This window comes from Stenella coeruleoalba (assembly GCF_951394435.1).
Source record: "Stenella coeruleoalba genome assembly, chromosome: 8".
Classification (NCBI taxonomy): Eukaryota; Metazoa; Chordata; class Mammalia; order Artiodactyla; family Delphinidae; genus Stenella; species Stenella coeruleoalba.
The window spans coordinates 42967440-42992314 of record NC_137154.1 but is presented as its reverse complement, the minus strand read 5'-3'; the positions used below and the strand labels follow the sequence as shown (position 1 = coordinate 42992314).

At 45.7% G+C, this 24875-nt stretch overlaps 1 protein-coding gene across 3 annotated transcripts in view; it reads left to right on the top strand.

Moving 5' to 3' along the window:
* The window catches only part of PARVA (parvin alpha), a 180386-nt gene that overhangs the window by 133273 nt on the left and 22238 nt on the right, over positions 1 to 24875 (top strand). For all 3 annotated transcript variants that reach the window (XM_079928089.1, XM_079928090.1, XM_079928088.1), the window contains 8 exons: positions 40 to 180; positions 7772 to 7887; positions 12578 to 12636; positions 14254 to 14273; positions 15956 to 16017; positions 16722 to 16790; positions 19850 to 19951; positions 20662 to 20734. In XM_079928089.1, coding sequence (XP_079784215.1) covers positions 40 to 180; positions 7772 to 7887; positions 12578 to 12636; positions 14254 to 14273; positions 15956 to 16017; positions 16722 to 16790; positions 19850 to 19951; positions 20662 to 20734 — 642 coding nt within the window. The remainder of the gene's footprint in view (positions 1 to 39; positions 181 to 7771; positions 7888 to 12577; positions 12637 to 14253; positions 14274 to 15955; positions 16018 to 16721; positions 16791 to 19849; positions 19952 to 20661; positions 20735 to 24875) is intronic.

The window sequence follows — 24875 nt, the reverse complement described above, 5'->3', positions numbered from 1 at the left end:
CAAAGGTAACGGCTGTTCTCTTTTCCCTTGTCACCCTAGAGAAACTTGAGAGTGAGAAGCTGAACGTCGCTGAGGTCACCCAGTCAGAGATTGCCCAGAAGCAAAAGCTGCAGACTGTCCTGGAGAAGATCAATGAAACCCTGAAACTTCCTCCCAGGAGCATCAAGTGGAATGTAGACAGTGAGTTTTGCAAAGGAAATGGGACTGTTACATGACACCTGTGGTTCCTACCGTGGAGTTTCCCCAGGAAGTTGCATCATAAGCTGGGAGGCCCCGGATGGGTGCAAACTCATTTATCTCTGAGCGAGATATGCCTTTCCTTAGAAAGGAAGCTCATCATCCACATCTAAGGAAAGCTGAGAAAAACAGCAAAATGTCAAAATCTAGTGAGCCTTTTCCGTAAAAGGCTGTCTGTAGGAACCTCATGTGAGATTGGTGGAGAAGGAAGCTCCTATTCATTGAGCTACTTCTGAGTCTCAGCACAACCTTTTGAAAAAGCTCCTGTCTCCAGCTTGTTGAAGCTCTGGGAAGTGGAGATGCCCAGTTCAGGCAGCTGAGAAGCGGGGAGCAAGGACTTGGGTCTGTTCCAGTGCCCACGCCCTTCCTCTCACCCCCTTACTGCCCAGAGGGAGCAAAGATATGGCTAAGAGCATAGGCAATGGAATAGGATTTTAAAATTCAGGTTTTCGTGCTAGTATAGCTCAAGGATCTCAGAAAGTATAAACCGTTCATTCTTTTGCTGCCTCAAGGGCCTGGCTAATATGGACTTAATTGAGTCCATATCAGAGTCAACATGGAATCAGCAGATTTGGGTGAATCCAGTAGCAACAACCTGTTTCCCATCGGGAGCCCAAAGTTGTTTTGTTCCTTGTAATAGATAAAAGTATGAATTTAGATTAATGAAATGACTGAGATTGTGTTTCCTGCCTTTAAGCATTAAGGGGTTGAGTATTAGATCTTATTGCATCTGATGTATACAGCTTAAAATGGACATCTTCCCCACCACCACCACCAAAAAAAAACACCTTTCAGACTTGGGAAAGAAAAGGGAATCTTCAGCTTTCCAAGTTAGAGACCCAGCAGCTGCCAATGGCAATCTCTTCAGCAGGTTCCTAACACCCGCCGTTGGAGGCGAGACGCCAAGCACCTCCTTCAGCACAATGACACCTTTGCTTGCACAGCGTGAAAAGCTGCCTCTAGCAGCACGCTGGGAACAGGGCATCCTCTGTGGAGCAGAGGAGACACCTGAGGGCGGGAGGAGGGGAGGCCACGGCTCTGGGCCCTAGATGCTGCCCCGTGTCCCAGGAATGCTAATAGTGTTCAGCGGGGGAGGGGAAAAGGGGCTGATCACTAGTTGGGGAAATGTATCTGCATTCTGGAAGTCCGTAATAGTAATAAGCGTTAAAGTCCTCTGATGGTGACCTCTGCTTAATTTTGTTTGATCCTGTTTCCCACTCCCTTGAGTACAGACCATCTCTATATACCACTCCAAAACAAAACCCCTTTTATCTTTCTTTTTTTTAATTGAAGTATAGTTGATTTACCATCTAATGTGTTAATTTCTGCTGTACAGCAAAGTGACTCAGTTATACATATATACACATTCTTTTAAAAATTCTTTTCTATTATGGTTCATCACAGGATATTGAATATAGTTCCCTGTGCTATACAGTAAGACCTTGTTTCAAAACACCTTTTCATTTATCGTGGAACCCAGTTTGGGAAATAGGAAGAACGGAATTGTTTTATTTTGTTTGTTTTTAGATAACAGAAACTTATTTGCTCAGAGTCCTGGAAGCCACAATTATGAGATGAAGGTGTTGGTAGGTTGCTTCCTTCTGAGGGCTGCAAGGGAAGGATCTGTTACAGGCCTCTCTCCTTAGCTCTCAGAGGGCTAATTTCTTGCTGTATTTCTTCACATCATCTTCCTTCTATGCATGTCTCTGTGTCCAAATTTTCCCTTTTTTATAAGGACACTTGTCATATTGGATTAGGGGCTCAGCCTACTCCAATATGACCTCATCTTAACTAATCACGTCCGCAATGATTTTACAAATACGGTCACATTCAGAGGGACTGGAGGTTAGGACTTCAACATATGAATTTGAGGCTGGGGGTCGCATATCAACCCATAACATCTGATTGGTCTCCCACTTACCTCTCCAGCCACACATATACTTCATGCTTTCTCACCTCTCTTCGTCATCCATACACTGGCCTCATTTAAATGGGCCACAATATTCCCACCTTTCTAGAACCATTTCTGGAAGATATTTCCTTGATCTGAAACATTCTTCATCCCATCTTCCCCACCCCCAAACCATTTTGCCTGCCTTAAGAATGGAGTTTTTTAAAGCCACTTCAGAGCCATTGTCTTCAGTGGCTTTGAATGATTTGTTTTGGGTTTGCATTCACTTTCATTTCTTATGGGGAAATGTGTAGGAGTAAAATAATCACCTGTATTACCACTCTCATCTGGCTGTTTTCATTTTTTGTAATTACCATCCACATCAATGCATATTTTTTCATATTTTTACTTGATGAAGGTATATACAAACTCACTTTGTCTTAATGTTACATCATACACATCTTCTATATTCACATGTGGTCTTTGTAGTTATATATATATATATATATATATATATATATATTTTTTTTTTTTTTTTTTTTTTTTTTTTTTTTTTTTTTTTTTTGCGGTACGCGGGCCTCTCACTGTCGTGCCTCTCTCGTTGCGGAGCACAGGCTCCGGACGCGCAGGCTCAGCGGCCATGGCTCACGGGCCCAGACGCTCCGTGGCATGTGGGATCTTCCCGGACCGGGGCATGAACCCGTGTCCCCTGCATCGGCAGGCGGACTCTCAACCACTGCGCCACCAGGGAAGCCCTGTAGTTATAATTTTTGATAGCTGCTCTATTTCCTGGGGTAGATATTCCATAGTTAACTTAAACCCTATGCTGACATTGATCCTTTAGGATGTTTTTCCGCTTATTGCTAATATCAGACAGGGCCAAGTTAAATGTTATGTTGTGACTCCTTTTGCTTCTCTTGAATTACTCTCGTCAGATAGATTTTTAGAACTGAGGGGAATTACTAGGTCAGAGGGAATAATTATCTCAGTGGCCAGCTCCCCGCGATGTCTCAGGGCTTCAGGCAGCAGTGGTTTCTGTGATAAGGAATGCAGCAGGCGCAACTCCAGGGCAGGCTCCGACACCTCCTCTCTTGGTTATCTTCCCTGGCTGTTTCTGGGGACATCATGTCATCTTTCCACTCAGGAAAAGGGTGGCAGGGACAGCTGCTGAGTTCCCAACGTCCTTGATCCAGGGTTTTAGGGAGTTCTTCCTTTTCTATTTTTTTTTATTAGCAACAATAATTTTCATTATTGAAAACTTAGAAAATACAGATCAATTAAAAGAGATTTAAATAACATCTAACATATTTATAGTGCTTGTATGCCTTGTACTAATCTAAATATTTTACATATTTTGAATCTTGCAAACTTCATTCAACCATCTGAGGTAAGAACTTTACTGTCCCCATTTTACAGATGGGAAAGTCAAGGCATAGAGAGCTTAAGAAACAGTGAGTGTAAGCTTCCTAAGAGCAAGGTTTTTTGTCTCTTTACTGCTGTATCCCTAAAACCTGGAAAAGTGACTGGCAATATTAAGCACAATACTATTTGCTAAAGAAGTGTCATTGTCCAATGTCACATGGGGTTGGGGGAAGTGGGGAGTGGTGGAGCCAGGAATGAGACCCAGAGAGTCTGGCTGCAGAGCCTGTGTACTAAGCCCACACATACTGCCCTCATGAGCTGCCTATCAGATATAGGCATTGTCAGCCTTATGGTGTGTTCCTTCAGGTCATGTGTGTGTGTGTGTGTGTGTGTGTGTGTGTGTGTGTGTGTGTAAGAAATAAATATATCAGTAAATGAATAAAATGTGTGTATATACTTATATACAAAGTATATTTTCTTATTTTTACGAAGATGGTATCAACCTGTATATGTTATTTAGAAGATGTATAGCTTTACAGATCATCCTTCTATATGTCACTTTTAATATTCTATGACATAGATTGGGTATATCATAATTTACTTAACTAATGAAAAATTTTAAGATTTTTTCCCATTTTTTCACTAATATCAATACAGCCTGATGAGTTCTTTCTGCTCATAGACATAATTACTTCTTAAGGATGAATACCTAGGAGTGGTAGTTTAGGGCCAAAGAATATGTACATTTTAAGGTCATATCACATATTGTCAAATTGCCTCCCCCCAAATTGTACCAGTTTCTGTTTCTACCACAATTCAAGTTTGGAGGACTGCTTCTAACTCAACAGCTCCTTTGAAATAGTCTCCCAGCACTGGAGTGACCCTCTTGGCACAGTGGCTGCAGGGCCCAGTTTATACAGCAGAGTCTTGGCTTCTCAACCCTGCTGTCATTCTGCATGTTTTCATCCTGACTGGAGTGCAGGAGCACAGTGGCCCTGGGTTCTGCCTGGCATCAGGGAGAAGGCTCCCAGGAGATGTGCTGAGAGATGGCAATGATGAGAGTGCCCAGACATGCAAAGGTAGTTAGAAGTTTTCTTAACTGAAAAGATAACATGTTTTTATTCGAAAGAAACGTTTGAAACAGGAAAAAAAAATCTTTCAACTATAGCATAACTATTTTTTTTTTTAACTTTCCAAGTCTTGGCCACAAGTACGTTTGTGTGTGTGTGTGTGTGCGTGCACGCGCACATGTTTGTGTATGTATATTTATATGTATATATATACAAATATGTGTATTTATATATGCATAAATCCATGAAAGTATATATTTACATTATTCTAGTTCTCTTTAACATTATATTATTAATATTTATAGCTACATTGTCTTAATGATTTTCAGCACATGCAAACTATTTCATTATGTGAATGTACCATAATTTATTAAAGCAGTGACTATTAAACCATGCTTGGCCCAACCTAGGGATCTGCAAGGAAAAACTCAGGCATCATTGAGGAGAAGAGAAGCAGCTGTGGGCGGGCTGTAGTTAGGACAAAGGGACCAGAGCAGTTGCACTGTTTTTTATCAGGTTTGCCTAATGGTTTTTAGAACAAAGGATTTCTCTTCTTAATTTTTAAAAATTTGAAAACCACTGGTCAACCATCATCTTTCATTTGGATATATGTGTTTCAGATTTTTTTTAAGGATAATATATTACACAATAATTAACATCTCTTTTTTTCTTTTCCATTATGGTTTATTACAGGATATCAAATATAGTTCCCTGTGCTATACAGCAGGACTTTGTTGTTTATCCATTCTATATATAATAATTTGCATATGCTAATCCAAAACTCCCAATCCATCCCTCCCCCACCCAACCTCCCCCTTGGCAACCACAAGTCTGTTCTCTAAGTCTGTGAGTCTGTTTCTGTTTCGTAGATAAGTTCATTTGTGTCATATTTTAGATACCACATATAAGTAATATTGTATGGTATTCATCTTTCTCTTTCTGACTTCACTTAGTATGACAATCTCTAGGTCCAGCCATGTTGCTGCAAATGGCATTATTTCATTCTTTTTTATGGATGAGTAGTATTCCATTTTGTGTGTGTGTGTGTGTGTATGTACACACACACACACACACACACACACACTATATCTTCTTTATCCATTCATCTATTGTTACACATTTAGGTTGTTTCTATGTCTTGACTATTGTATATAGTGCTGCTGTGAATATAGGGGTACATGTATCTTTTCAAATTATAGTTTTATCCGGATATATGCCCAGGAATGGGATTGCAGGATCATATGGGCACTCCATATTTAGGTTTTTGAGGAACCTCCATACTGTTCTCCATAGTGACAGCACCAATTTACATTCCCACCAACGGTGTAGGAGGGTTCCCTTTTCTCCACACCCTCTCCAGCATTTATTAATTAACATCTTTTTCTACGTAGCATGTATGTCTGTGAGAGAGGGATAGAGAAAGAAACTGTGTAATTATTTCTCTTGAAAAAATACCCAGGAGGACAGAGCACTCACTGAAAGAGTCTAACATCTGTATGGTGCCTACAACAAAGGTCTACTTTGCTTACGAAGACAGTCAAGGTAACATACAGTGTCCCCAGTGTGTGAGAACAACCTTTCTGACCACTGCTTTTCCAGCATTATGTTTTGTCGTTAAAGGGGAGAGGTAGCAAATATTCTTACAACCCTCAGTGACGGGACTGATGCAGTGGCAGTTCTGAACAGAAGAGCAAACCCGGTTTTTGCCTCTGTCCATCATGTCAGTGGGTCAGTCCATGCCAGGTGCCTTTTTTGAGGTTATAACTGTGGGTGATACTTAGTTGGCAAAGCCCAAAAGCCCAGAAGTAAACACTTCTTCTGTAAGCCTATGAGTTAGGAGCCGCTCATCTGCTATTTGATGGTGGCATTGAGCTGCTGTTCATAGTCAGTGGAAAACCTTCTTTGAAGCAGCAGTGATAACAGGAAACTCTAGTGAGTCCCCAAGGGTTGTCTGGATCAGTTCCTTTTCTTGGTGATTTCTCAAAGCTTCTGTTAGAGTGGATTCATTGATCCCAGGGCAGACAGAATGACACCCTAATAATGGGCCCAGTTCATGCTAACTACACAAAATGGACAATTTTTTGCTCTTTCCTTAAATGCCCCCTGTAATGAGAGCCGTAACGCTGGTAGGACTGTGAAGGCAGGTAAAGTATCTGGGGACTCTTCCCTTTTATGAAAGAAAGGGGAGAAAGTTGACAGTAATTGCCTAGATGCCAGGTACTTTCTCATAAGTGATAATAGAAAATATCAATCATTCCTAGGCATTGCTATGTACTAGGAGCTTTGCCAACATTATGTCTGGAAATTCTTACTCCCCATATTTCTGCATAGGTACTGTTATCCCCATGTGTGAGGTTGAACAGACTGAGGCTCAGGGACCTTAAGTGGCCTACCTAAGGTCATATACTCAGTAAATAAATGGTAGAGTTGTCAAGTCAGAACTCAAGCTCCCGTTGGCCAACACTGTGTGTGCCTGTTACATCACAGTCTTTTTCTCCTCTCATCTACTGAGGAAACTACAACTCAGTAGTTGCCCAGCCTTCTCCAGCATAAATGACCTAAATGATCTGGCACACAGCTCAGCTATAGAAGCCACCTGGGTCACGAACATCCCCTCCCAGCTACTGCCCAGAGGGCATTGCCTGCACTGACTATATATGGCACTCAAGAGAGCAACAAAGTCCTTTAGATGTCTCTCATGCCTTCCTCCAGGTGTCTTAAAGCCCTGAACAAAGGGAGGGATCCAGTGTCCTGACTCAGTGTCCATTGATTGAGGGCCTGCTTTGTGTAGAGCCTTGGGACAAGGGTAGTGGTGATAACCTACAGAGTTCACAGTCAGATGGGAAGGGAGAGGGGGTTCAGCAGACATGGTTATCAGCACAGAGTGAACAAGAACATGGGGGTGGCAGAGGGCTGACCTGAACTCAGAATTCAGCTGTTGTCAGGGTCCCGATGGGAACCTTGGATTAGAGTGGAGAAGCACAACTTTGCTGTCCAGCAATAACATGATCTAGGAAGCAGATCCACGGGACCTGGCTGAGAACCGAGGGGTCCCAGCGTGAGGCCCGTGATGACCAAGCGTGTCCCCTGACCCATAGGTGTGGGATGAAAGGGGCATTGGGTGTGGTACTGCCACACTCTGGAGATCTGCGTATATCTGCCAAGAACCTAGAAGAAGATTCTCTAATTTATAAATCATCTTTTATTTCAGCTGTTCACGCCAAGAGCCTGGTAGCCATCTTGCATCTGCTGGTTGCTCTGTCCCAGTATTTCCGGGCACCAATCCGACTCCCAGATCATGTTTCCATCCAAGTGGTTGTGGTTCAGGTAAGTTAGAAACCACTAAAAACATCTGCACCCTTAAAGGGGTGCAGGGGCTAAGCTCCTGTGAGAGCCAAGGCACACTGGGTAGCTCGCTAGAAGGAACGCTGAATGAATGCTGAGTGTGTCTGGGTGTGCCATATGCTGGGAGGCATGTGAGTGAGCTTTCTGATGCATGTGGGCTTATCCCTGATATGTGTGCAAAGGGTGGAAGAGCGTGTGCTTCTGTCTGGGACAGGCTTGTGTGGGACGTGTGCCTGGGGTTTACATGCTTTCCTCGGGAGGGTGCCTGTGTAATGTATATCTGAGAGTGTGTTGTATGTATTTGTGAGGTCTTTTTTTTTAAAAATCTTTATTGGGGTATAATTGTTTTACAATGGTGTGTTAGTTTCTGCTTTATAACAAAGTGAATCAGTTATACATATACATATGTTCCCATATCTCTTCCTTCTTGCGTCTCCCTCCCTCCCACCCTCCCTATCCCACCCCTCCAGGCGGTCACAAAGCACCGAGCCGATATCCCTGTGCTATGCGGCTGCTTCCCACTAGCTATCTACCTTACGTTTGTTAGTGTATATATGTCCATGCCTCTCTCTCGCTTTGTCACAGCTCACCCTTCCCCCTCCCCATCCTCAAGTCCGTTCTCCAGTAGGTCTGTGTCTTTATTCCTGTCTTACCCCTAGGTTCTTCATGACATTTTTTTTCTTACATTCCATATATATGTGTTAGCATACGGTATTTGTCTTTCTCCTTCTGACTTACTTCACTCTGTATGACAGACTCTAGGTCTATCCACCTCATTACAAATAGCTCAATTTCGTTTCTTTTTATGGCTGAGTAATATTCCATTGTATATATGTGCCACATCTTCTTTATCCATTCATCCGATGATGGGCACTTAGGTTGTTTCCATCTCCGGGCTATTGTAAATAGAGCTGCAATGAACATTTTGGTACATGACTCTTTTTGAATTATGGTTTTCTCAGGGTATATGCCCAGTAGTGGGATTGCTGGGTCATATGGTATTTTATTTGTAGTTTTTTAAGGAACCTCCATACTGTTCTCCATAGTGGCTGTACCAATTCACATTCCCACCAGCAGTGCAGGTCTGTGTAGTAGGATCGGGAGGCTGTATCCCTGTGTGTGTGTTTGTCCTGCCAGCCAGTGAGAATCTTTTTTTTTTTTTTTAAATAATGCAGCCTCGTGCTCCAGTGTCTACAGTATGGAGCCCCATAAGTGGGATCATGGGGTCATAAGCCTGTGGATTTTAAATGTTGGTAGAGTTGTCGATTGTTTGGGCTGCCTTGTTTATTTATTTATTTATTTATGGCTGCACTGGGTCTTCATTGCTGCACGTGGGCTTTCTCTAGTTGTGGTGAGCGGGGGCTACTCTTCACTGCAGTGCATGGGCTTCTCATTGCAGTGGCTTCTCTTTCTGCAGAGCACGGGCTCTAGAGCGCAGGCTCAGTAGTTGTGGTGCACAGGCTTATTTGCTCCATGGCATGTGGGATCTTCCCGGACCAGGGCTCAAACCCATGTCCCCTGCACTGGCAGGCGGATTCTTAACCACTGCGCCACCAGGGAAGCCCAAGAATCATTTTTTGGTTAAACAAACAATGCACAGTTATTGAGAAGAGGCAAGTATCTGTGCATGTGTACGTGTGTGTATTTGAGAGAGACCCTGACAGGCCATGCCTGTGTTGAGGGCACTGCCGATTTTCACCTGCCCAGAGAAGCACAGCTGGTATCTCAAGTCATTTTTTCCAGATTGTTGGATGGAATTTCCATTCACACATGGCTGTGTGATTTCCACAATGAGGGGATGCTCTCTCCCTGTGACTATCTCATTCTGCTCCTAACCCCATTAGATACTCAAATTCAATTTTATTTTCCAACTTTACGCCCGTGAGCAAAAGGTCGTCATTTTGTTGGCTTCTGTTCTTTTCCAAATAAACATGCTACAAGGGAGAACGTCCCTTATGAGCAGCTCCCTGGCTATCCAAGGTTATCCAGGGTTCTGTCTGGCAACTCTGCCATCCCTTGGTGAGGAAGAGCCTGGAGGGCAGGTAGGCTTTGCCTGAGAGGTGAGGTGAGGCCAGGCCAGCTTCCAGGACAGAAGGGCTGAGCTTTCAGGGATCAGAAGTGAATGGGGGAGGGGAGGAGGACATGGGGTTGCTGCTCAGCCAGTGACCTAATGAAAAAGTATTTCTTCCAGCACCTTCTGGGTACTTAACTTGCTAAACGTCAAGGGGGTATAATAGAAAGACGACACCTTGGCCCTGCCTTCCCGGAGACAGGACTATGCATAAGCAGCAGAGAGGGCTATCAGAAGCCCCCTATCAATGCAAACGCGTGTGGTTCCGACGTGCCGCTGACTGAAAGAGACTAATTGGCTTCATTTATTGGGCTGTCAACCATGTCAGGCGTGGAGCTAAGCATTTTATGAATATGTGCCAGCCCAGAGCATCCTGGTACATGCATCTTCCTAGTGAATCCAGGCCATCTCTATTGTGTCATTTTTTAACAATCAATAAAGTGTGAATCCATTTCATTTTATTTTTTAAAACTATGATTCAGGATTTGCGAGGGTTGGGGGGGAAACAGTGGTCACTGGAAGCCCATGTCTCATGCCTTATTTTGAGCTCAATTATAGGCCATCAGAAGGCTGTTGCTGGTTTAATTTCTACTGCAGGCAGTTTTGTTAGTGTGAGGGAGAAAGGAGGAGGCATTACATAAAATGGCATCAAGGTATGTCAGGGTTTATGGGGTGTTTTGCGTTATCAAGTTAAACAGGCACAGAAGCAAGACTCAGAATTGGCTGTAAGACACTGACTGAACTACAGAGAGAGTTCTTTAGGGAACAGTGGATCGAAATGAATCAGGACGCTGTGTGAGCTGTCATTGAACCCAGATTTCTTTTCCATTCTGTGTACCAGCATTTAATTCTGCATGTAGTTGAAGATGAGGTTTGATGTCTGTGAACAGCCTCGCAAGACAAGGACACAGATTCCATTAGCCCTGTGTGAAAATTTTACATATGTTGAAGCTGAATTTGGAAAACGTCCTGGTTTATCCACACTAGATCTTTTTTCAATGGTATTTTAATGTTTTTCTTCCTTTTTTGCTTTGATAGTTCATTCTTCTTAATCTAATCCAGATACACTCATGGCCTTTATCCAGCTCTACCTTTCCTTCTGTAAAAGTATTTTGCAAGGACGCTAGTTTCTGTGGCTATTGGGAATGTGAAGAAAAGGTTGTGGAAGTTCGGGCAGGAGGGTCGAGAAGGCAGATTTCAGCTGAAACACTAATGCTTGGAGGATCCCTCTTGACACATCTCAGTCTTTGTGGAAGATGGATTTGCTCTGACAGCCTCTTGCCCTGCCCAGACTGCCTTCCAAGCGTCTGGTAACTGATTGTGTAGGAACGTGATAAATGCATCTCCCTCCTCACCCCCATCAGAAGGTCTTCCTGAACGCCAGCACTCCTTCATCGGTTCCCACGCCCACACAGTGAGGTTTAAACTCCAAACCAGCACTCAACTGACCAAGGGCAGCCACTGTCCCTCCAAATGGCCTCCTGAACACGCCTGTGCTCTCCTATTCTGCCTTTTTGCTCCGGCCATTCCTGCCACTGAAGAGGTCTCTCCTCTGTGTCCAGCCAAATCCTAGCTGTCCGTTAAGTTCCAGCTCAAGAACCCCTCCCCCTGGAAGGTTTCCCTGACCCTCTCAGCTGAAAGTACTTGTTCCTGTCCTGCCCTCAGCACTTCCTCTCTGCAAGGGGCCACCATGTAATTAATTATCCATGACACATTTGAGAGGGAAAGGGGATCCTACTCTAATCATTGAGCTGGGACCAGGAGGACTGTCTGGGGAAAACTGTTCTTGCATACCTGTTCATCTACGCCATTTTACTCTAAGTTCCTTAAGGTCCAAAACTATGTCATATGTTCCACAGTGTTTGCTAAGTCCAACACAGTGGCTTGTACAGAGAAGGCACTGATTAATGAAACAGAGAAGAAAGAGAATGAATTGATGGGAAGGGGTAGACAGATGATGGATGCATGCATGGGCAGATGGGTGGGTGGGTGGATGGATGGATGGGTGGGTGGGTGGATGGATGGCACTTTGGGTGGGTGGATGGGTGGGTGGATGGACCTCCAAAGTGCCTACGCTTTTCTCAGAGAGTAAGCTAGTCACCCAAGGACTGTTCTACTTACTTAAAAGCTCCTCTAGTTAAACGTTTTTTGAAAACTCTCCCTCTGAATTCTCCAAGTTGACCTCAGTTCTTCCACCCCAGCCGCCCCAGTTAAATGTGTTTCTCCGCTTCCCTCCGTGGCCCCAGCTGGAGGGCAGACACACCCTGGCCCTCATTTCCATTTGGTTTACTGTGGATTTCTCCAGGAGGCAAACAGTGTGCTTCCAGCAGAATGTCTTCCAATAAAGAAAGAAAAGATTCACCATCCAAGAAACAGCCGACTTGTTTGGAATAAACACTAATTGCACTTAAGTATGAATGGTACAGTCCAGTCCCAGGAAAGCAGGAGCCTCATTTCACTTCTAGCAGTATCTCGTCTCTGGATTCATTTCTTAAACGCCAGTAACTTTCTAAGTATCAGGAATGCTAATCAGTTTTTTGTATTTTTCTAATGCATATTTCTCTCTCTTCCTCCCAACCCTCTCCCCACCCCCGTTTTCAGAAACGAGAAGGAATCCTCCAGTCTCGGCAAATCCAAGAGGAAATAACTGGTAACACAGAGTATGTCAACAGCATTGTTGCCAGCGATTCTGTAATGGAACACAGATGTTTCTCCGAAATTCATCCATTTGCTGATATTTAGTTTTCATTTATTGGGATTGCAAGAGGGATTAGACTTCAGCCAATGATTATAGTTTAGCCTTTTCCGTGCATTCAAAACATGCCTCTCAATGCTTAAGGTACAAACTTGGGTGGGGAAGTGGGGAGAGGGAATTAACCGTGATTGAAAAATTCTAATTTTGTGGCACTCCAGGAAAGAGTGTGCCCGAAAAAGCCAACCAGCATGAAATCATCATGCCATAAACATGGGGATGAATTTAAATTGTTAACCTTCAAAAGGACATTTTTCTTCCTTTTCTGAATCTGATTTATATGGTCACATGCCATGACCCAGAAAGCCCCTCTCTACCTTAGGGTGGTGGATTGTTTGGGGTTTCTTTTTTGGTTTGTTTTTTTTCATTTACATTAAGAAATTGGAATATCAGAACATGTAAGAGTTTTGTCATGGGAAAGAGAAGTTTTGTTCTCAAGCAGAAAGAGCAGGGCGGTCGGTGTGCGTGGGTCTGAGATCCCTGGGCAGGCTTGAGCCCTGGCCGCACGCAAAACCGGGCAAAATTTGTTCGTATCATCTCCTGCTCCCCTAACTCTCCTCTATATTCCTTTGAACAAGAAGAGCAAGTGGAAAGAGCAGGGGCACATGAAGCAATGATTACACCTTCTAAAACCCCACACCCCAAAGGTGGAGGAGGAAACTGTCCTTGGTCTACCTGGCTTGAACTCCACGTTCATCATTCTTCCCAGTACACTACCCACAAGTCATTGTTTAATAGGTGACAGATGTATAGTTGGAATAAACCAACATAATAAGAACCAAAAACGTATTGAGAAAAAAATGTATTGAGCATTTAGTATATAGTAGAAATTATGCTAAAATCTTTCTATATATTAAATCATTTAATGCTCACAACATCTGATTGAGTTGTTTACCATTTTATCCTCATTTTAAGGATAAGTGACCTGAAACCCAGAGAGGTTCGGTAGCTTGCCCAAAGTCACACAGCAAGCAAATGGCTTTGTAAGATTTAAAACTAAGTAGTCTGACCCTAATGCTTGTGCTCCTAATACTTTGCTGCTTCACTGTATGAGTATGGTTCCAGCTCCTGCCCTGTTTGAGAAAACCTATTCTAGGTCAATGGCAGGTGCAGCTTGGGTGGGTATCACAGGATGGACAGGAGAGAGCCCAATCTGACCTCCCCAAGCCGATGCCCTCAGCAACTTGGGCAGTGAAATGCCACATTGGGATGGTACCTGAGCTCTGCTCCTAAAACATGGTTGGGAATCCTGAATCTCTGAGTCCAATATTCTTTCTCAACTGTAAGCAATAATGTGAGTTTATTTAAGGCAAGAAATAGTCCTTTATGCATCACTTATACCAGGCTTTATGCAAACACCAGTAAATCTATAAAGCAGAGGGGAAAATAGGTGGTAATGTGGTAAAGACCACCCATAGCTGGAGACTTAGTGCAGAATAAAATGCCAAGGAAGGAAGCTTTGGGGATCTGCCACCAAGGGTGCGGAGAGAAAAGTCACGCTGCTTTCTTTCTCCTTTTCCCGCAGGGCTCTTTCTGGAAGGCATGGTGAGTTGCATAAGAGTGTCCTCTGTCACTGCTGACTGCCAATGGGGTCTAGTTAATTCTGTAGCAGCTGGGAAGAACAGGCACTCAGCTTGATTCCTGCATGTGTGTCTGTGCCAACCTGGTGACGGGGCCAGTCGGTAGGGAGGGTCAGCGCACTGGAGGGAAGAGGAAAAGTAACCACAGCTGCCTCTTGCAAGTAACAAGACCACTGACCCTGCTGGGCTTCTGGATGGGTCCTGGGCATTTGCAGGGAAGTCTTGCTCTAAGCATCTTGTGGAAGTAAAGCAAGAGGTGTACGTATGCGCTGGGGACTGTACCCTCTCCCCACTCTGTCCAGCCCTTGTAGAAGGTGCCTTTTTCCTCATCACACCTCCTACCTCTCTGGTTTCCCAGAACTTTGGGTGTGTTTATAAGGTCTGTGAATGTCCAAGATCACAATCACCATTCTGGCCATCTCAGATTTACTCATCAAGAGTAGGAGAGGCTGGTGGCGCAGTGGTTGAGAGTCCGCCTGCCGATGCAGGGGACGCGGGTTTGTGCCCCGGTCCGGGAAGATCCCTCATGCCGCAGAGCGGCTGGGCCCGTGAGCCATGGCCGCTGAGCCTGTGCGTCCAGAGCCTGCGCTCCACAGCGGGAGAGGCCACAGCAGTGAGAGGCCCGCGTACCACAAAAAAAAAAAAAAAAAAAGAGTAGGAAAGGCAGCCCAGGACCACGAACCCTCCCAGCCCCGGTTCCTCTTGGAGATTTCTCATTCCCAGTCACAGATCCCTCCACTATTTCACCTCTCAGATCAGAGGACCAGGGGGGCTATAGCAAGGAAAATCCCTGCAGGGAGAATGGCTTCGCTATTTTCTATGATTCTGTATTTACTGTGGATAATATATTGAAATATTCCAATCATTCTAATAATAACTCAGATCAGCAGATACTTCAGAGTTTACAGAGAATGTACTTTCTTGTCTTTCATCCTCATAACCCATCTAGGGGAGGTTCATGCTCAGTGGGCCTTTTCTCTATTATTATTTTTGGCTGCGTTTTGGCATGCGGGATGCTAGTTCCCTGACCAGGAATCGAACCTGTGCCCTCCGCAATGGAAGCGCAGGGTGTTAACCACTGGCCTGCCAGGGAAGTACCCAGTGGGCATTTTATGGAAGAGGAAAGTGAGGCTAAAAGGATTGAAGTGACCTGATCCCTCAAGAGGGGGAGCTCCCCTTCTAGGGCTCTGTAGCTCCCAATCCGCTTATCTGCCCTCTGCCAGGAAGTATGTCTTGGGCAAGTTGGTTTTGAAAATTAGGGAGTGATTTGATATTTGGATGACATTCTGCTTCCAAAAAGCTTCAGAAACACTTTAGAATCATGACTAAATCATGATATCAAAGAATACAAATAGTAAAGAGAAATGACTGGCTCCAAGTCAGACTGCCTGCCAGAGCTCCTGAACCCCAGCTCAAAGAGGGCTGATGTCGAGGGTGGATACACACACACCTACATCTACACAGAGAGAAAAAGGCCGCTAAGATAAGAATCAACCCCAAATCCCTGCCCAAACCAGTTTCCCAGCACAGTCTCATACCCCAAAGAATTCCCACCTGGAGCTGACCATGTGGCCTGTAGAGGCGCGTGGCTGGGACCTGGGTTGGCATCAGCTCTGGGCCCTACTTTACATTTTCCTCTTTTTTCAGAACGTGATGCCTTTGACACCTTGTTTGACCACGCACCAGACAAGCTGAACGTGGTGAAAAAGGTGGGAAAGAGGTGCCTGAGAGGGAGGGGGAGAGGGAGGGAGGGAGGGGAGCGAGATGTAGGAAAACATTAGGAAAACCCACCCCCTGCAGTTTGCAAGCTTCCCGAAACTGGTGTCATCACCAGACCACCACAAACACAGAGCTTTCCTGCTTGATGTCCGTTTTACCTGTCTTGTTTTCACTGGATGCCTTACCCAGTCCCTTTCTTCTCCCATTGGGATGACAGCATCTCTTGGGGGTTTCTGAGGCTACGGTCCTGTGTCTCCACCCCCACACTGAACCCCGCCATCCCTGCTCCTCACACAGACCTCCCTCTGTCTCCCTGGCACCGGTACCTGCACCTAGGGGGACTGGAAGGAGGGACCCAAGGCGGTCATTTCTCCTCTGGCCCCCTGAGCCCGGCTAGGACACTCCACCTGTCACTCTGCCCTCTTAGCACTCCCTGCTCCTTGCACAGTTCTGGACCTGGCTATTGGTATCGCACAGTGCATGGGACTGCCAGTCCTGGGGGCCATCCTTCCCTGTGGACTCAAGGAGTTTCGCAAGAGTCTTATAGACTGCTCAGCCTCACTCCGCTCGGCACAGGGATCCCGGGCCCGAGATCTTGGCTGGGTCTCGTCCTGTGTCATCATGGTTGAGTCACAGGGGCGGCCTCCAGGGTGAGAGTCTTCATCTCAATGTCTGGCTTGTGCTTTTCTTCTAGACGCTCATTACTTTCGTGAACAAGCACCTGAATAAACTGAACCTGGAGGTCACGGAACTGGAAACCCAGGTGGGTGACGGCCCCGTGTGCAGGGTGGGGGACAAGGCCCCGCTGGACAGCCACTGTTCCCAGTGCCCCAGCCACATTGCCAGGAGGGCTTTCCACCTTGATCCTGGAGCTTTTCCGGGGAAGGGAGAGGGGATTCTCTCTCTCTTCACTCAGAGGGGTGAACTGCATGGAATTTCTCTGAATTCTTTCCAGTATTTTATTTTGAAAAGTTGCAAGAATATTATCATAAATCCCCATGTACTCTTCACACACATATACCAATTGTTAACATTTGGCCATATTTGGTTTTTTTTCTCTCTCGCCACCCCTAATTACCTCAGAATCACAATATAGTAATCAAATTCAGGCAGTTTTAACATCAGTACAATATGTTAATCTATTTAGGTTGAACCATATGAAATCACTGATATGTGACTACTCTTGACCGTGTCACATGGTTCAGAGAAATACAGTTGTCCTCATATTCTCACCTGATGCATTTAGTTGTCACGTCTCTTTAGTTTCTTTTTAATAGAGAACAAATCCTCAGCCTCTCTTTGCATAACATCGACATTTTTGAAGAGTGTGGACCATTTAGTTCATAGAATGCCTCTGTTTTTCTCCCTCATGATTAGAACCAGGTTATGCACGTTCAGGAACAGTACCATGGAGGCAATGCTGTGTTCTTCTCAGGCCATTTTTTTTTTTAAATATATATATATTTTTGGCTGCGTTGGGTCTTCCTTGCGGTGCACGGGCTTCTCACTGCGGTGGCTTCTCTTGTTACGGAGCACAGGCTTTAGGCGCGTGGGCTTCAGGAGTTGTGGCTCACGGGCTCTAGAGCTCAGGCTCAGTAGTTGTGGCACACAGGCTTAGTTGCTCCACGGCATGTGGCATCTTCCCAGACCAGGGATCGAACCCGTGTCCCTTGCATTGGCAGGCGGATTCTTAACCACTGCGCTACCAGGGAAGTCCCTTCTCAGGCACTTTTCTCCATCAGTTCTGTTCCTGGTGGTGGTAACTTTGACCACTTGGCTAAGTGGGCATCCCCCAGATTTCCCTACTGTAAAGCTCCTCCCCCCTACCCCCCGCTTTATAATTAATAACTAATCTTTATTAGGTATAATCTTTATACCGTGTAATGTATCCTGTTTCCCAACCTCTTTTCATTCGCAATGAACTTCTGAAGTGTGGTTTTCTTTTGAACACAGGGGCACCTCCTGTTATTGTTAAAGGCAATGCCCGGGTCTGTGACTGAGATCTGCCTGGGTGTGTCTGGACTCTGGAGGCAGCTTCATATGCTCTTCAGGAGATAGGGAACGCGCTGCAGAAGCAATGATTCCTGGAGAGGGCTGGAATGAGCTCTCCCTTCCCCATGGGCAGGGAAGGGGTCTCTGCCGAGCATATCTGGTGTCTTTCTGCGAGTTTTACCACCAAGTCATTGGAACCAGCAGTCAGGGGTGGGAGCAGTCTAGGTCAGTGGTACTCACAGCTGTGACTAACCCTGACCCTAACCCAGGGTGCTCCCCTGAGTTGACAGATTAGTTTCTTTCATTCTCAACCCATTCCAGCCACAGCCAGAATTAGGCCTAGTTAACTAGTTCCATGGGCGGGCCGTGATTTTGACACGGTTGCTGGGGTCTATTTCCCATTGTCCACCCTGGGGTGGCCTGGGATGAGTCATGCTCAGGCCCTACCAGCCAGATGGATGGAAACAGGGAGGAAGCTGCTTCTAGGTCAAGTTCATACTCCAGGTTGTTTGCCCATAACCAAGGTTGAGTCACAGGCCCACCGATCAGTCACCCAGCAGAGCTCAGACACTGGGCCCAGCCCAGACAGAATACTAATTCCGTCCAGGACTTTTAAAGTTTCCTAAGATGATTCCAAGAACTTTGACCTCTTGTGAACTCTAGTAACTGTTGTTTATACCAATATTTGATGGCCCTGCCTCCTTTGCAAGGTTCTAGAATAGCAGATATGCACCTGACCTCTGTAACTTTGCTCAGGCCATTCTCCATACCCAGAACACCTACTCCTTTCAAATCTCCCTCATCCCACAGGCGCCGGGACGAGCTCTAAGCCTCTTGCCATGGCCCTGAGCACACGGTTGTGCTTTATCAGCAAGAGCCAGTACATTGTGTGACTGCGTTGTTGTTTTCCTGGATAGAAATAGCAGTAGTTAGTATGTGTTAAGTGTTGCCTACACACCAAGCAGTGTTCTAGGCACCTTACACATACGTACTGGTTTAGGCCGCATGATAACCCTATGAATTAGGTACTATATTATTATTGTCCCCATTTTACAGGTGAGAAAAATGAGGCACAGAGAAGCTCTGTAACTTGCTCAAGTCACTCAGTTAATAAGTGGTAGAGCTAGAGGCCAGCTCCAGAGCACACGTTCCTAACAGCTATACTATGCTGCTTCTCAAGCAGTAATAAGGCGAGGGTGAGAGGGGAGAATGCCCAGGCCGGTATGACACTAGATCTTTCCCTGTTCATAAAGCAGAAGTAGCCCTAGGAGCCTCATGCCGTTGGCCTTGGACATCCCCTTTCCCTCCTCCCTCTGCCCTCCCTAGCTAACTCCAGCTCATCCCTCATGTCTCCACCCAGGCAGCGCCTGCTCCAGAAGCCTTCCCTGTTGCCTTCAGTGGGATGAGTGACCTTCGTCAGTCTCATGCAGGCTAGCATGCCTCCCTCCATCAGAGCAGCGGCTGCATTTCCTCCACAACAGTCTCGCCACTGTACCATGAGTTCCTCCAGGGCAGGGGCCACACCTGACCCACCTCTGTGGTCCCTGTGCCAGATCAGGGCTTGGTACTTAGTCGGTACTCAGTAAATACTGGACCAGTTGAGATCAGGACCATGGGCTTGTGGCTTCTGTGCTGGACCAGCCAGACATGGGGCAGGCCTGCTGCAGAGCAGACCTTCCTGCCTTGGGTTACTGCCCCTCACCCACTGGCAGCAGCCTGCCTGGGGATATAGCCTTCGCGGGGGTCAACACGGAAGCTGATGTGCCCCTGGAAGGGCCTGGGCTGGGGCACTCAGGGGCCCAGTGCCTTCACCTGTCTCTCTCCCTCCAGTTTGCAGATGGGGTGTACCTGGTGCTGCTCATGGGGCTCCTGGAGGGCTACTTCGTGCCCCTGCACAGCTTCTTCCTGACCCCGGACAGCTTTGAACAGAAGGTTAGGGGAGGTGACATCACGGGAGGCCCGAGCCCACATGCCCGACCTCTGCTGAGGCCATCTGGGGAAAAGGCGGCGGCTTCCCCTCTGCCCGGAGTCTTCAGTGGTTGGATGGGGGGCTCACTGTGATGTACAGCTGAGCTGGGACGCAGCTACCTACAGGCCACTGAGCATCCTGAACAGCTTTCCCTCTCCTGCACCTTGGTCCCCTAGCCGTATGCTCCTGCCTGGGGCCACAGCCCAGCCTCATCTCTCCCCAGAGGTGACAGGTGGCTGCAAGGCTGGTCAGACCTGAGGCCGGCACTTAGCCGATTTCTGATGCCTCTCACAGGCTGCCCCAGCCCACCTGCTAGACAAGGGGCATTTGGTCCCAAGCAGAAACCCTTCTCTGCCTCTTGAGCATGTCTTGCTGTCTGATCCTTTCACCTGTGGGCACTTATGTCCCTGAGTTTACAGTCCTGGCAGTGACACAAGAACACAGTAAGACAGGGAGAGGATTCTTAACTCCTCTGGGAGTGCTTCACCAACAGCAGGCTGGGCCTGCCTCACACTCCTCATGGCCAGCCCAGTTTGGCAGCCTCATTTTAGCTCAGCCCCTGCCCCACTGGCTACAGTGCTGGTTCCTTCACTTTCCAGGGGCAGGTCACAGGGAGCCCCAAGGGTCCAGGAATGAGTGCGCAGCACCTCATGCGCTGCCTTTCTCTCTCCAGGTCTTGAATGTCTCCTTTGCCTTTGAGCTCATGCAAGACGGAGGATTGGAAAAGCCAAAACCACGGCCAGAAGGTACTTTGCTCTTGCCTGGGTTGGTGACAATAGGCAAGACCCTCCCCTGCACACAGGTTTTCAGGGCACAGAGCAAGGCTCATGTCTGATACCAGAGGGAAGACTGTCTTTTCTGAAGCCTTCTTTGCCATTTGCAGGGGAAGGTGGGACAGGGTGCAGCTGCTTAGTCCTGGGCATCCTTTGCTAGCTGCAGATCGCACAGCCTCAGGGAAAAAAAGCAGAACCTGAAATCCCACACATGGGGTCATAGGGATAAGGGCCCATGCAGACGTGTCACAGAGCGGAGGTGCTGCTGCAAGAACTGGCCTGGCCTGGTTTCCAGGTTCTTCTGTGCCTGGACAGGGTGCTGACCTGCCCAAGAACTATCTCCCAGGTAGGCAGGGGGAAGATACAGGGGTCATCACAGGCAGCTGTACTCGGAGAATAATTCCCTTTTCTGCCCTTTGCTTGCTCCAACTCTGCCCAAGGACAAGGTTTGATTTGTCAGGTTTAGGTTGCAAATGTTAAGGCTGAAAAAATACAAAAGGAGCAAAATGCTCCAGCAGCCCTCCCATGCTTGCGCTTGAAGCAATGTGTGCATTTGTAGGGGAAGGTGGTAAGACTTGGTTTAAACTGGAAGGACCAGGTAGGGCTTTTGTATTTATTTTTCTTTTTTCTTTTATATTGAAGTCTAGTTGATTAACAATGTTGTGTTAGTTTCAGGTGTACAGCAAAGTGATTCTGTTATACGTATACATGTATCTATTCTTTTTCAAATTCTTTTCCCATTTAGGTTATTACAGAATATTGAGCAGAGTTCCCTATGCTATACAGTAGGTCCTTGTTTGGTATCTATTTTAAATATAGCAGTGTGTACATGTCAATCCCAATCTCCCAATCTATCCCTTCCCTCCACCCTTCCCCCTGGTAACCGTAAGTTCATTCTCTAAGTCTGTGGGTCTGTTTCTGTTTTGTAAATAAGTTCATTTGTATAATTTTTTTTTAGATTCCACATATAAGCGATATCATATGATATTTGTCTTTCTCTGTCTGACTTACTTCACTTAGTATAGTCTCCAGGTCCATCCATGTTGCTGCAAATGGCATTATTTCATTCTTTCTAATGGCTGAGTAATATTCGATTGTATATATGTACCACATCTTCTTTATCCATTCTTCTGTCGATGGACATTTAGGTTGCTTCCAGGTCTTGGCTATTGTAAACAGTGCTGCAGTGAACACTGGGGTGCATGTATCCTTTCGAACCATGTTTTTCTCTAGATATATGCCCAGGAGTGGGATTGCTGGATCATATGGTAGCACTATTTTTAGTTTCTTAAGGAACCTCTGTTTCTTAAGGAACACTGTTCTCCACAGTGTCTGTACCAAGTTACATTCCCACCAACAGTGTAGGAGGGTTCCCTTTTCTCCACACCCTCTCCAGCATTTATTGTTTGTAGACTTTTTGATGACAGCCATTCTGACTGGTATGAGGTGATATCTCATTGTAGTTTTGATTTGCATTTCTCTAATAATTAGCGATATTGAGCATCTTTTCATGTGCCTCTTGGCCATCTGTATGTCTTCTTTGTAGAAATGTCTATTTAGGTCTTCTGCCCATGTTTTGATTGTGTTGTTTGTTTGTTTTTTGATATTGAACCTCATGAGCTATTTGTAAATTTTAGAGATTAATCCCTTGTCGGTCACATCATTTGCAAATGTTTCCTCCCATTCTTTGTCTTTTCTTTGTCTTTTCGTTTTGCTTATGGTTTCTGTTTCTGTGCAAAAGCTTTTGAGTTTAATTAGGTCCCATTTGTTTATTTTTGTTTTTATTTCCATTACTCTAGGAGACAGATCAAAAAATATATTGCTGCGATTTATGTCAAAGAGCATTCTGCCTATATTTTCCTCTAAGTTTTATAATGTCCAGTCTTAAATTTAGATCTTTAGTCCATTTTGAGTTTATTTTTGTGTATGGTGTTAAGGAATGGTCTAATTTCATTTTTTTACATGTAGCTGTCCAGTTTTCCCAGAATCATTTATTGAAGAGATTGTCTTTTCTCCATTGTATAGTCTTGCCTCCTTTGTCATAGATTAATTAACCATAGGTGCATGGGTTTATTTCTGGGCTTTCTATCCTGTTCCATTGATCTATATGTCTGTTTTTGTGTCAGTACCCCACTGTTTTGATGACTGTAGCTTTGTAGTAATAGTCTGAAGTTAGGGAGCCTGATAAATACATCATGCCACTCCCTTCTGGCCTGCAGAGTTTCTGCTGAGAAATCAGCTGATAACCTTATGGGAGTTCCCTTGTACATTATTTGCTGCTTTTCCCTTATTGCTTTTAATATTTTTTCTTTGTCTTTAATTTTTGTCAGTTTGATTACTATGTGTCTCAGTGTGTTCCTCCTTGGGTTTATCCTGCCTGGGACTCTGTGTGCTTCCTGGACTTGGGTTACTGTTTCCCCTCCCATGTTAGGGAAGTTTTCAGCTATTATCTCTTCAAATATTTTCTCAGGCCCTTTCTCTCTGTCTCTTCTCCTTCTGAGACCCCTATAATGTGAATGTTGCTGCATTTAATGTTGTCCCAGAGGTCTCTTAGACTGTCCTCATTCCTTTTCACTCTTTTTTCTTTATTCTGTTCCATGGCAGTGATTTCCACCATTCTGTCTTCCAGGTCACTTATCTGTTCTTCTGCCTCAGTTATTCTGCTATTGATTCCTTCTACTATATTCTTTACTTCACTTACTGTATTGTTCAACTGGTTTGTTCTTTAGTTCTTCTAGGTCTTTGTTAAACACTTCTTATATTGTCTCGATCTGTGCCACCATTCTTTTTCCAAGATCTTGGATCATCTTTACTATCATTACTCTGAATTCTTTTTCAGGTAGATTGTGTATCTCTACTTCACTAGTTATTCTTCTGGGGTTTTATCTTTTTCCTTCATCTGGACATATTCCCCTGCCCTCTCATTTTGTCTAACTTTCTGTGATTGCAATTTCTGTTCTGCAGGATGCAGGGTTGTATTTCTTGCTTCTGCTGCCTGCCCCCTGATGAATGAGGCTGTCTAAGAGGCTTCTGCAGGCTAGCTGGTGGGAAGGACGGGTACCTGCCCACTGGTGGGTGGAGCTGGGTCTTGTCCCTCTGGTGGGGAGGGCCGTGTAAGGTGGTGTGTTTATTGGGCAGCCGTCTACTCAGGAAGACTTTAAGCAGCCTGTCTGCTGCAGGGTGGGGCTGTGTTCCCACCCTGTTGGTTGTTTGGCCTGAGTCGTCCCAGCACTGGAGCCTAGAGGCTGTTGGGTGGGGCCAGGTCTTGGTGAGAAAATGGTGTCCTCCAAGAGGGCTCACACCAATGAGTACTCCCCAGAACTGCCGCCACTAGTGTCCTTGCCCCCACAGTGAGCCACAGCCATTCCCCGCCTCCGCAGGAGACCCTCCAATACTAGCAGGTAAGTCTGGCCCAGTCTCTTAATGTGGTCACTGCTTTTTACCCTGGGTCCTGGTGCACTTGAGACCCTGTGTGCACCCTCCAAGAGTGGAGTTTCTGTTTCTCCCAGTCCTGTGGAATTCCTGTGATCAAACCCTGCTGGCTTCAAAGCTAGAGTCCCTGGGGGCTCCTCCTCCTATTGCCAGATCCCCAGGGTGGGGAGCCTGATGTGAGGCTTAGAACTTTCACTCCTGTAGGAGAACCTCTGTTATATATTTTCCAGTTTGTGGGTCACCCACCCAGCATGTATGGGATTTGTTTTTATCATGATTACGCCCCTCTTACCATCTCATTGTGGCTTCTTCTTTGTCTTTGGATGTAGGGTATCTTTTTTGGTACGTTCCAACATTTTTTTGTTGGTGGTTATTCAGCAGTTAGTTGTGATTTTGGTGTTTCCAGAAGAGGAGGTGAACTCATGTCCTTCTACTCCTCCATCTTGTCTCCTCTCCCCCAGGGCTTTTGTATTTAGACATTAGGATAGAGGAGTAAGCATCCCAGACAGGATGGCCATGTGAGCAAATGTCCTGCCTGGGAAATGGGGAAGGGCTTAGCTTATGAGACAGCCAAGCATGTGGCTAAGCCATGACAGACCTTGGTCCAGGCCCTACCCCACCAGCCTTGGGCAACTTACTAGTCATAGTTTTCATGTCTATAAAAGTGGAAATCCTAGGGACA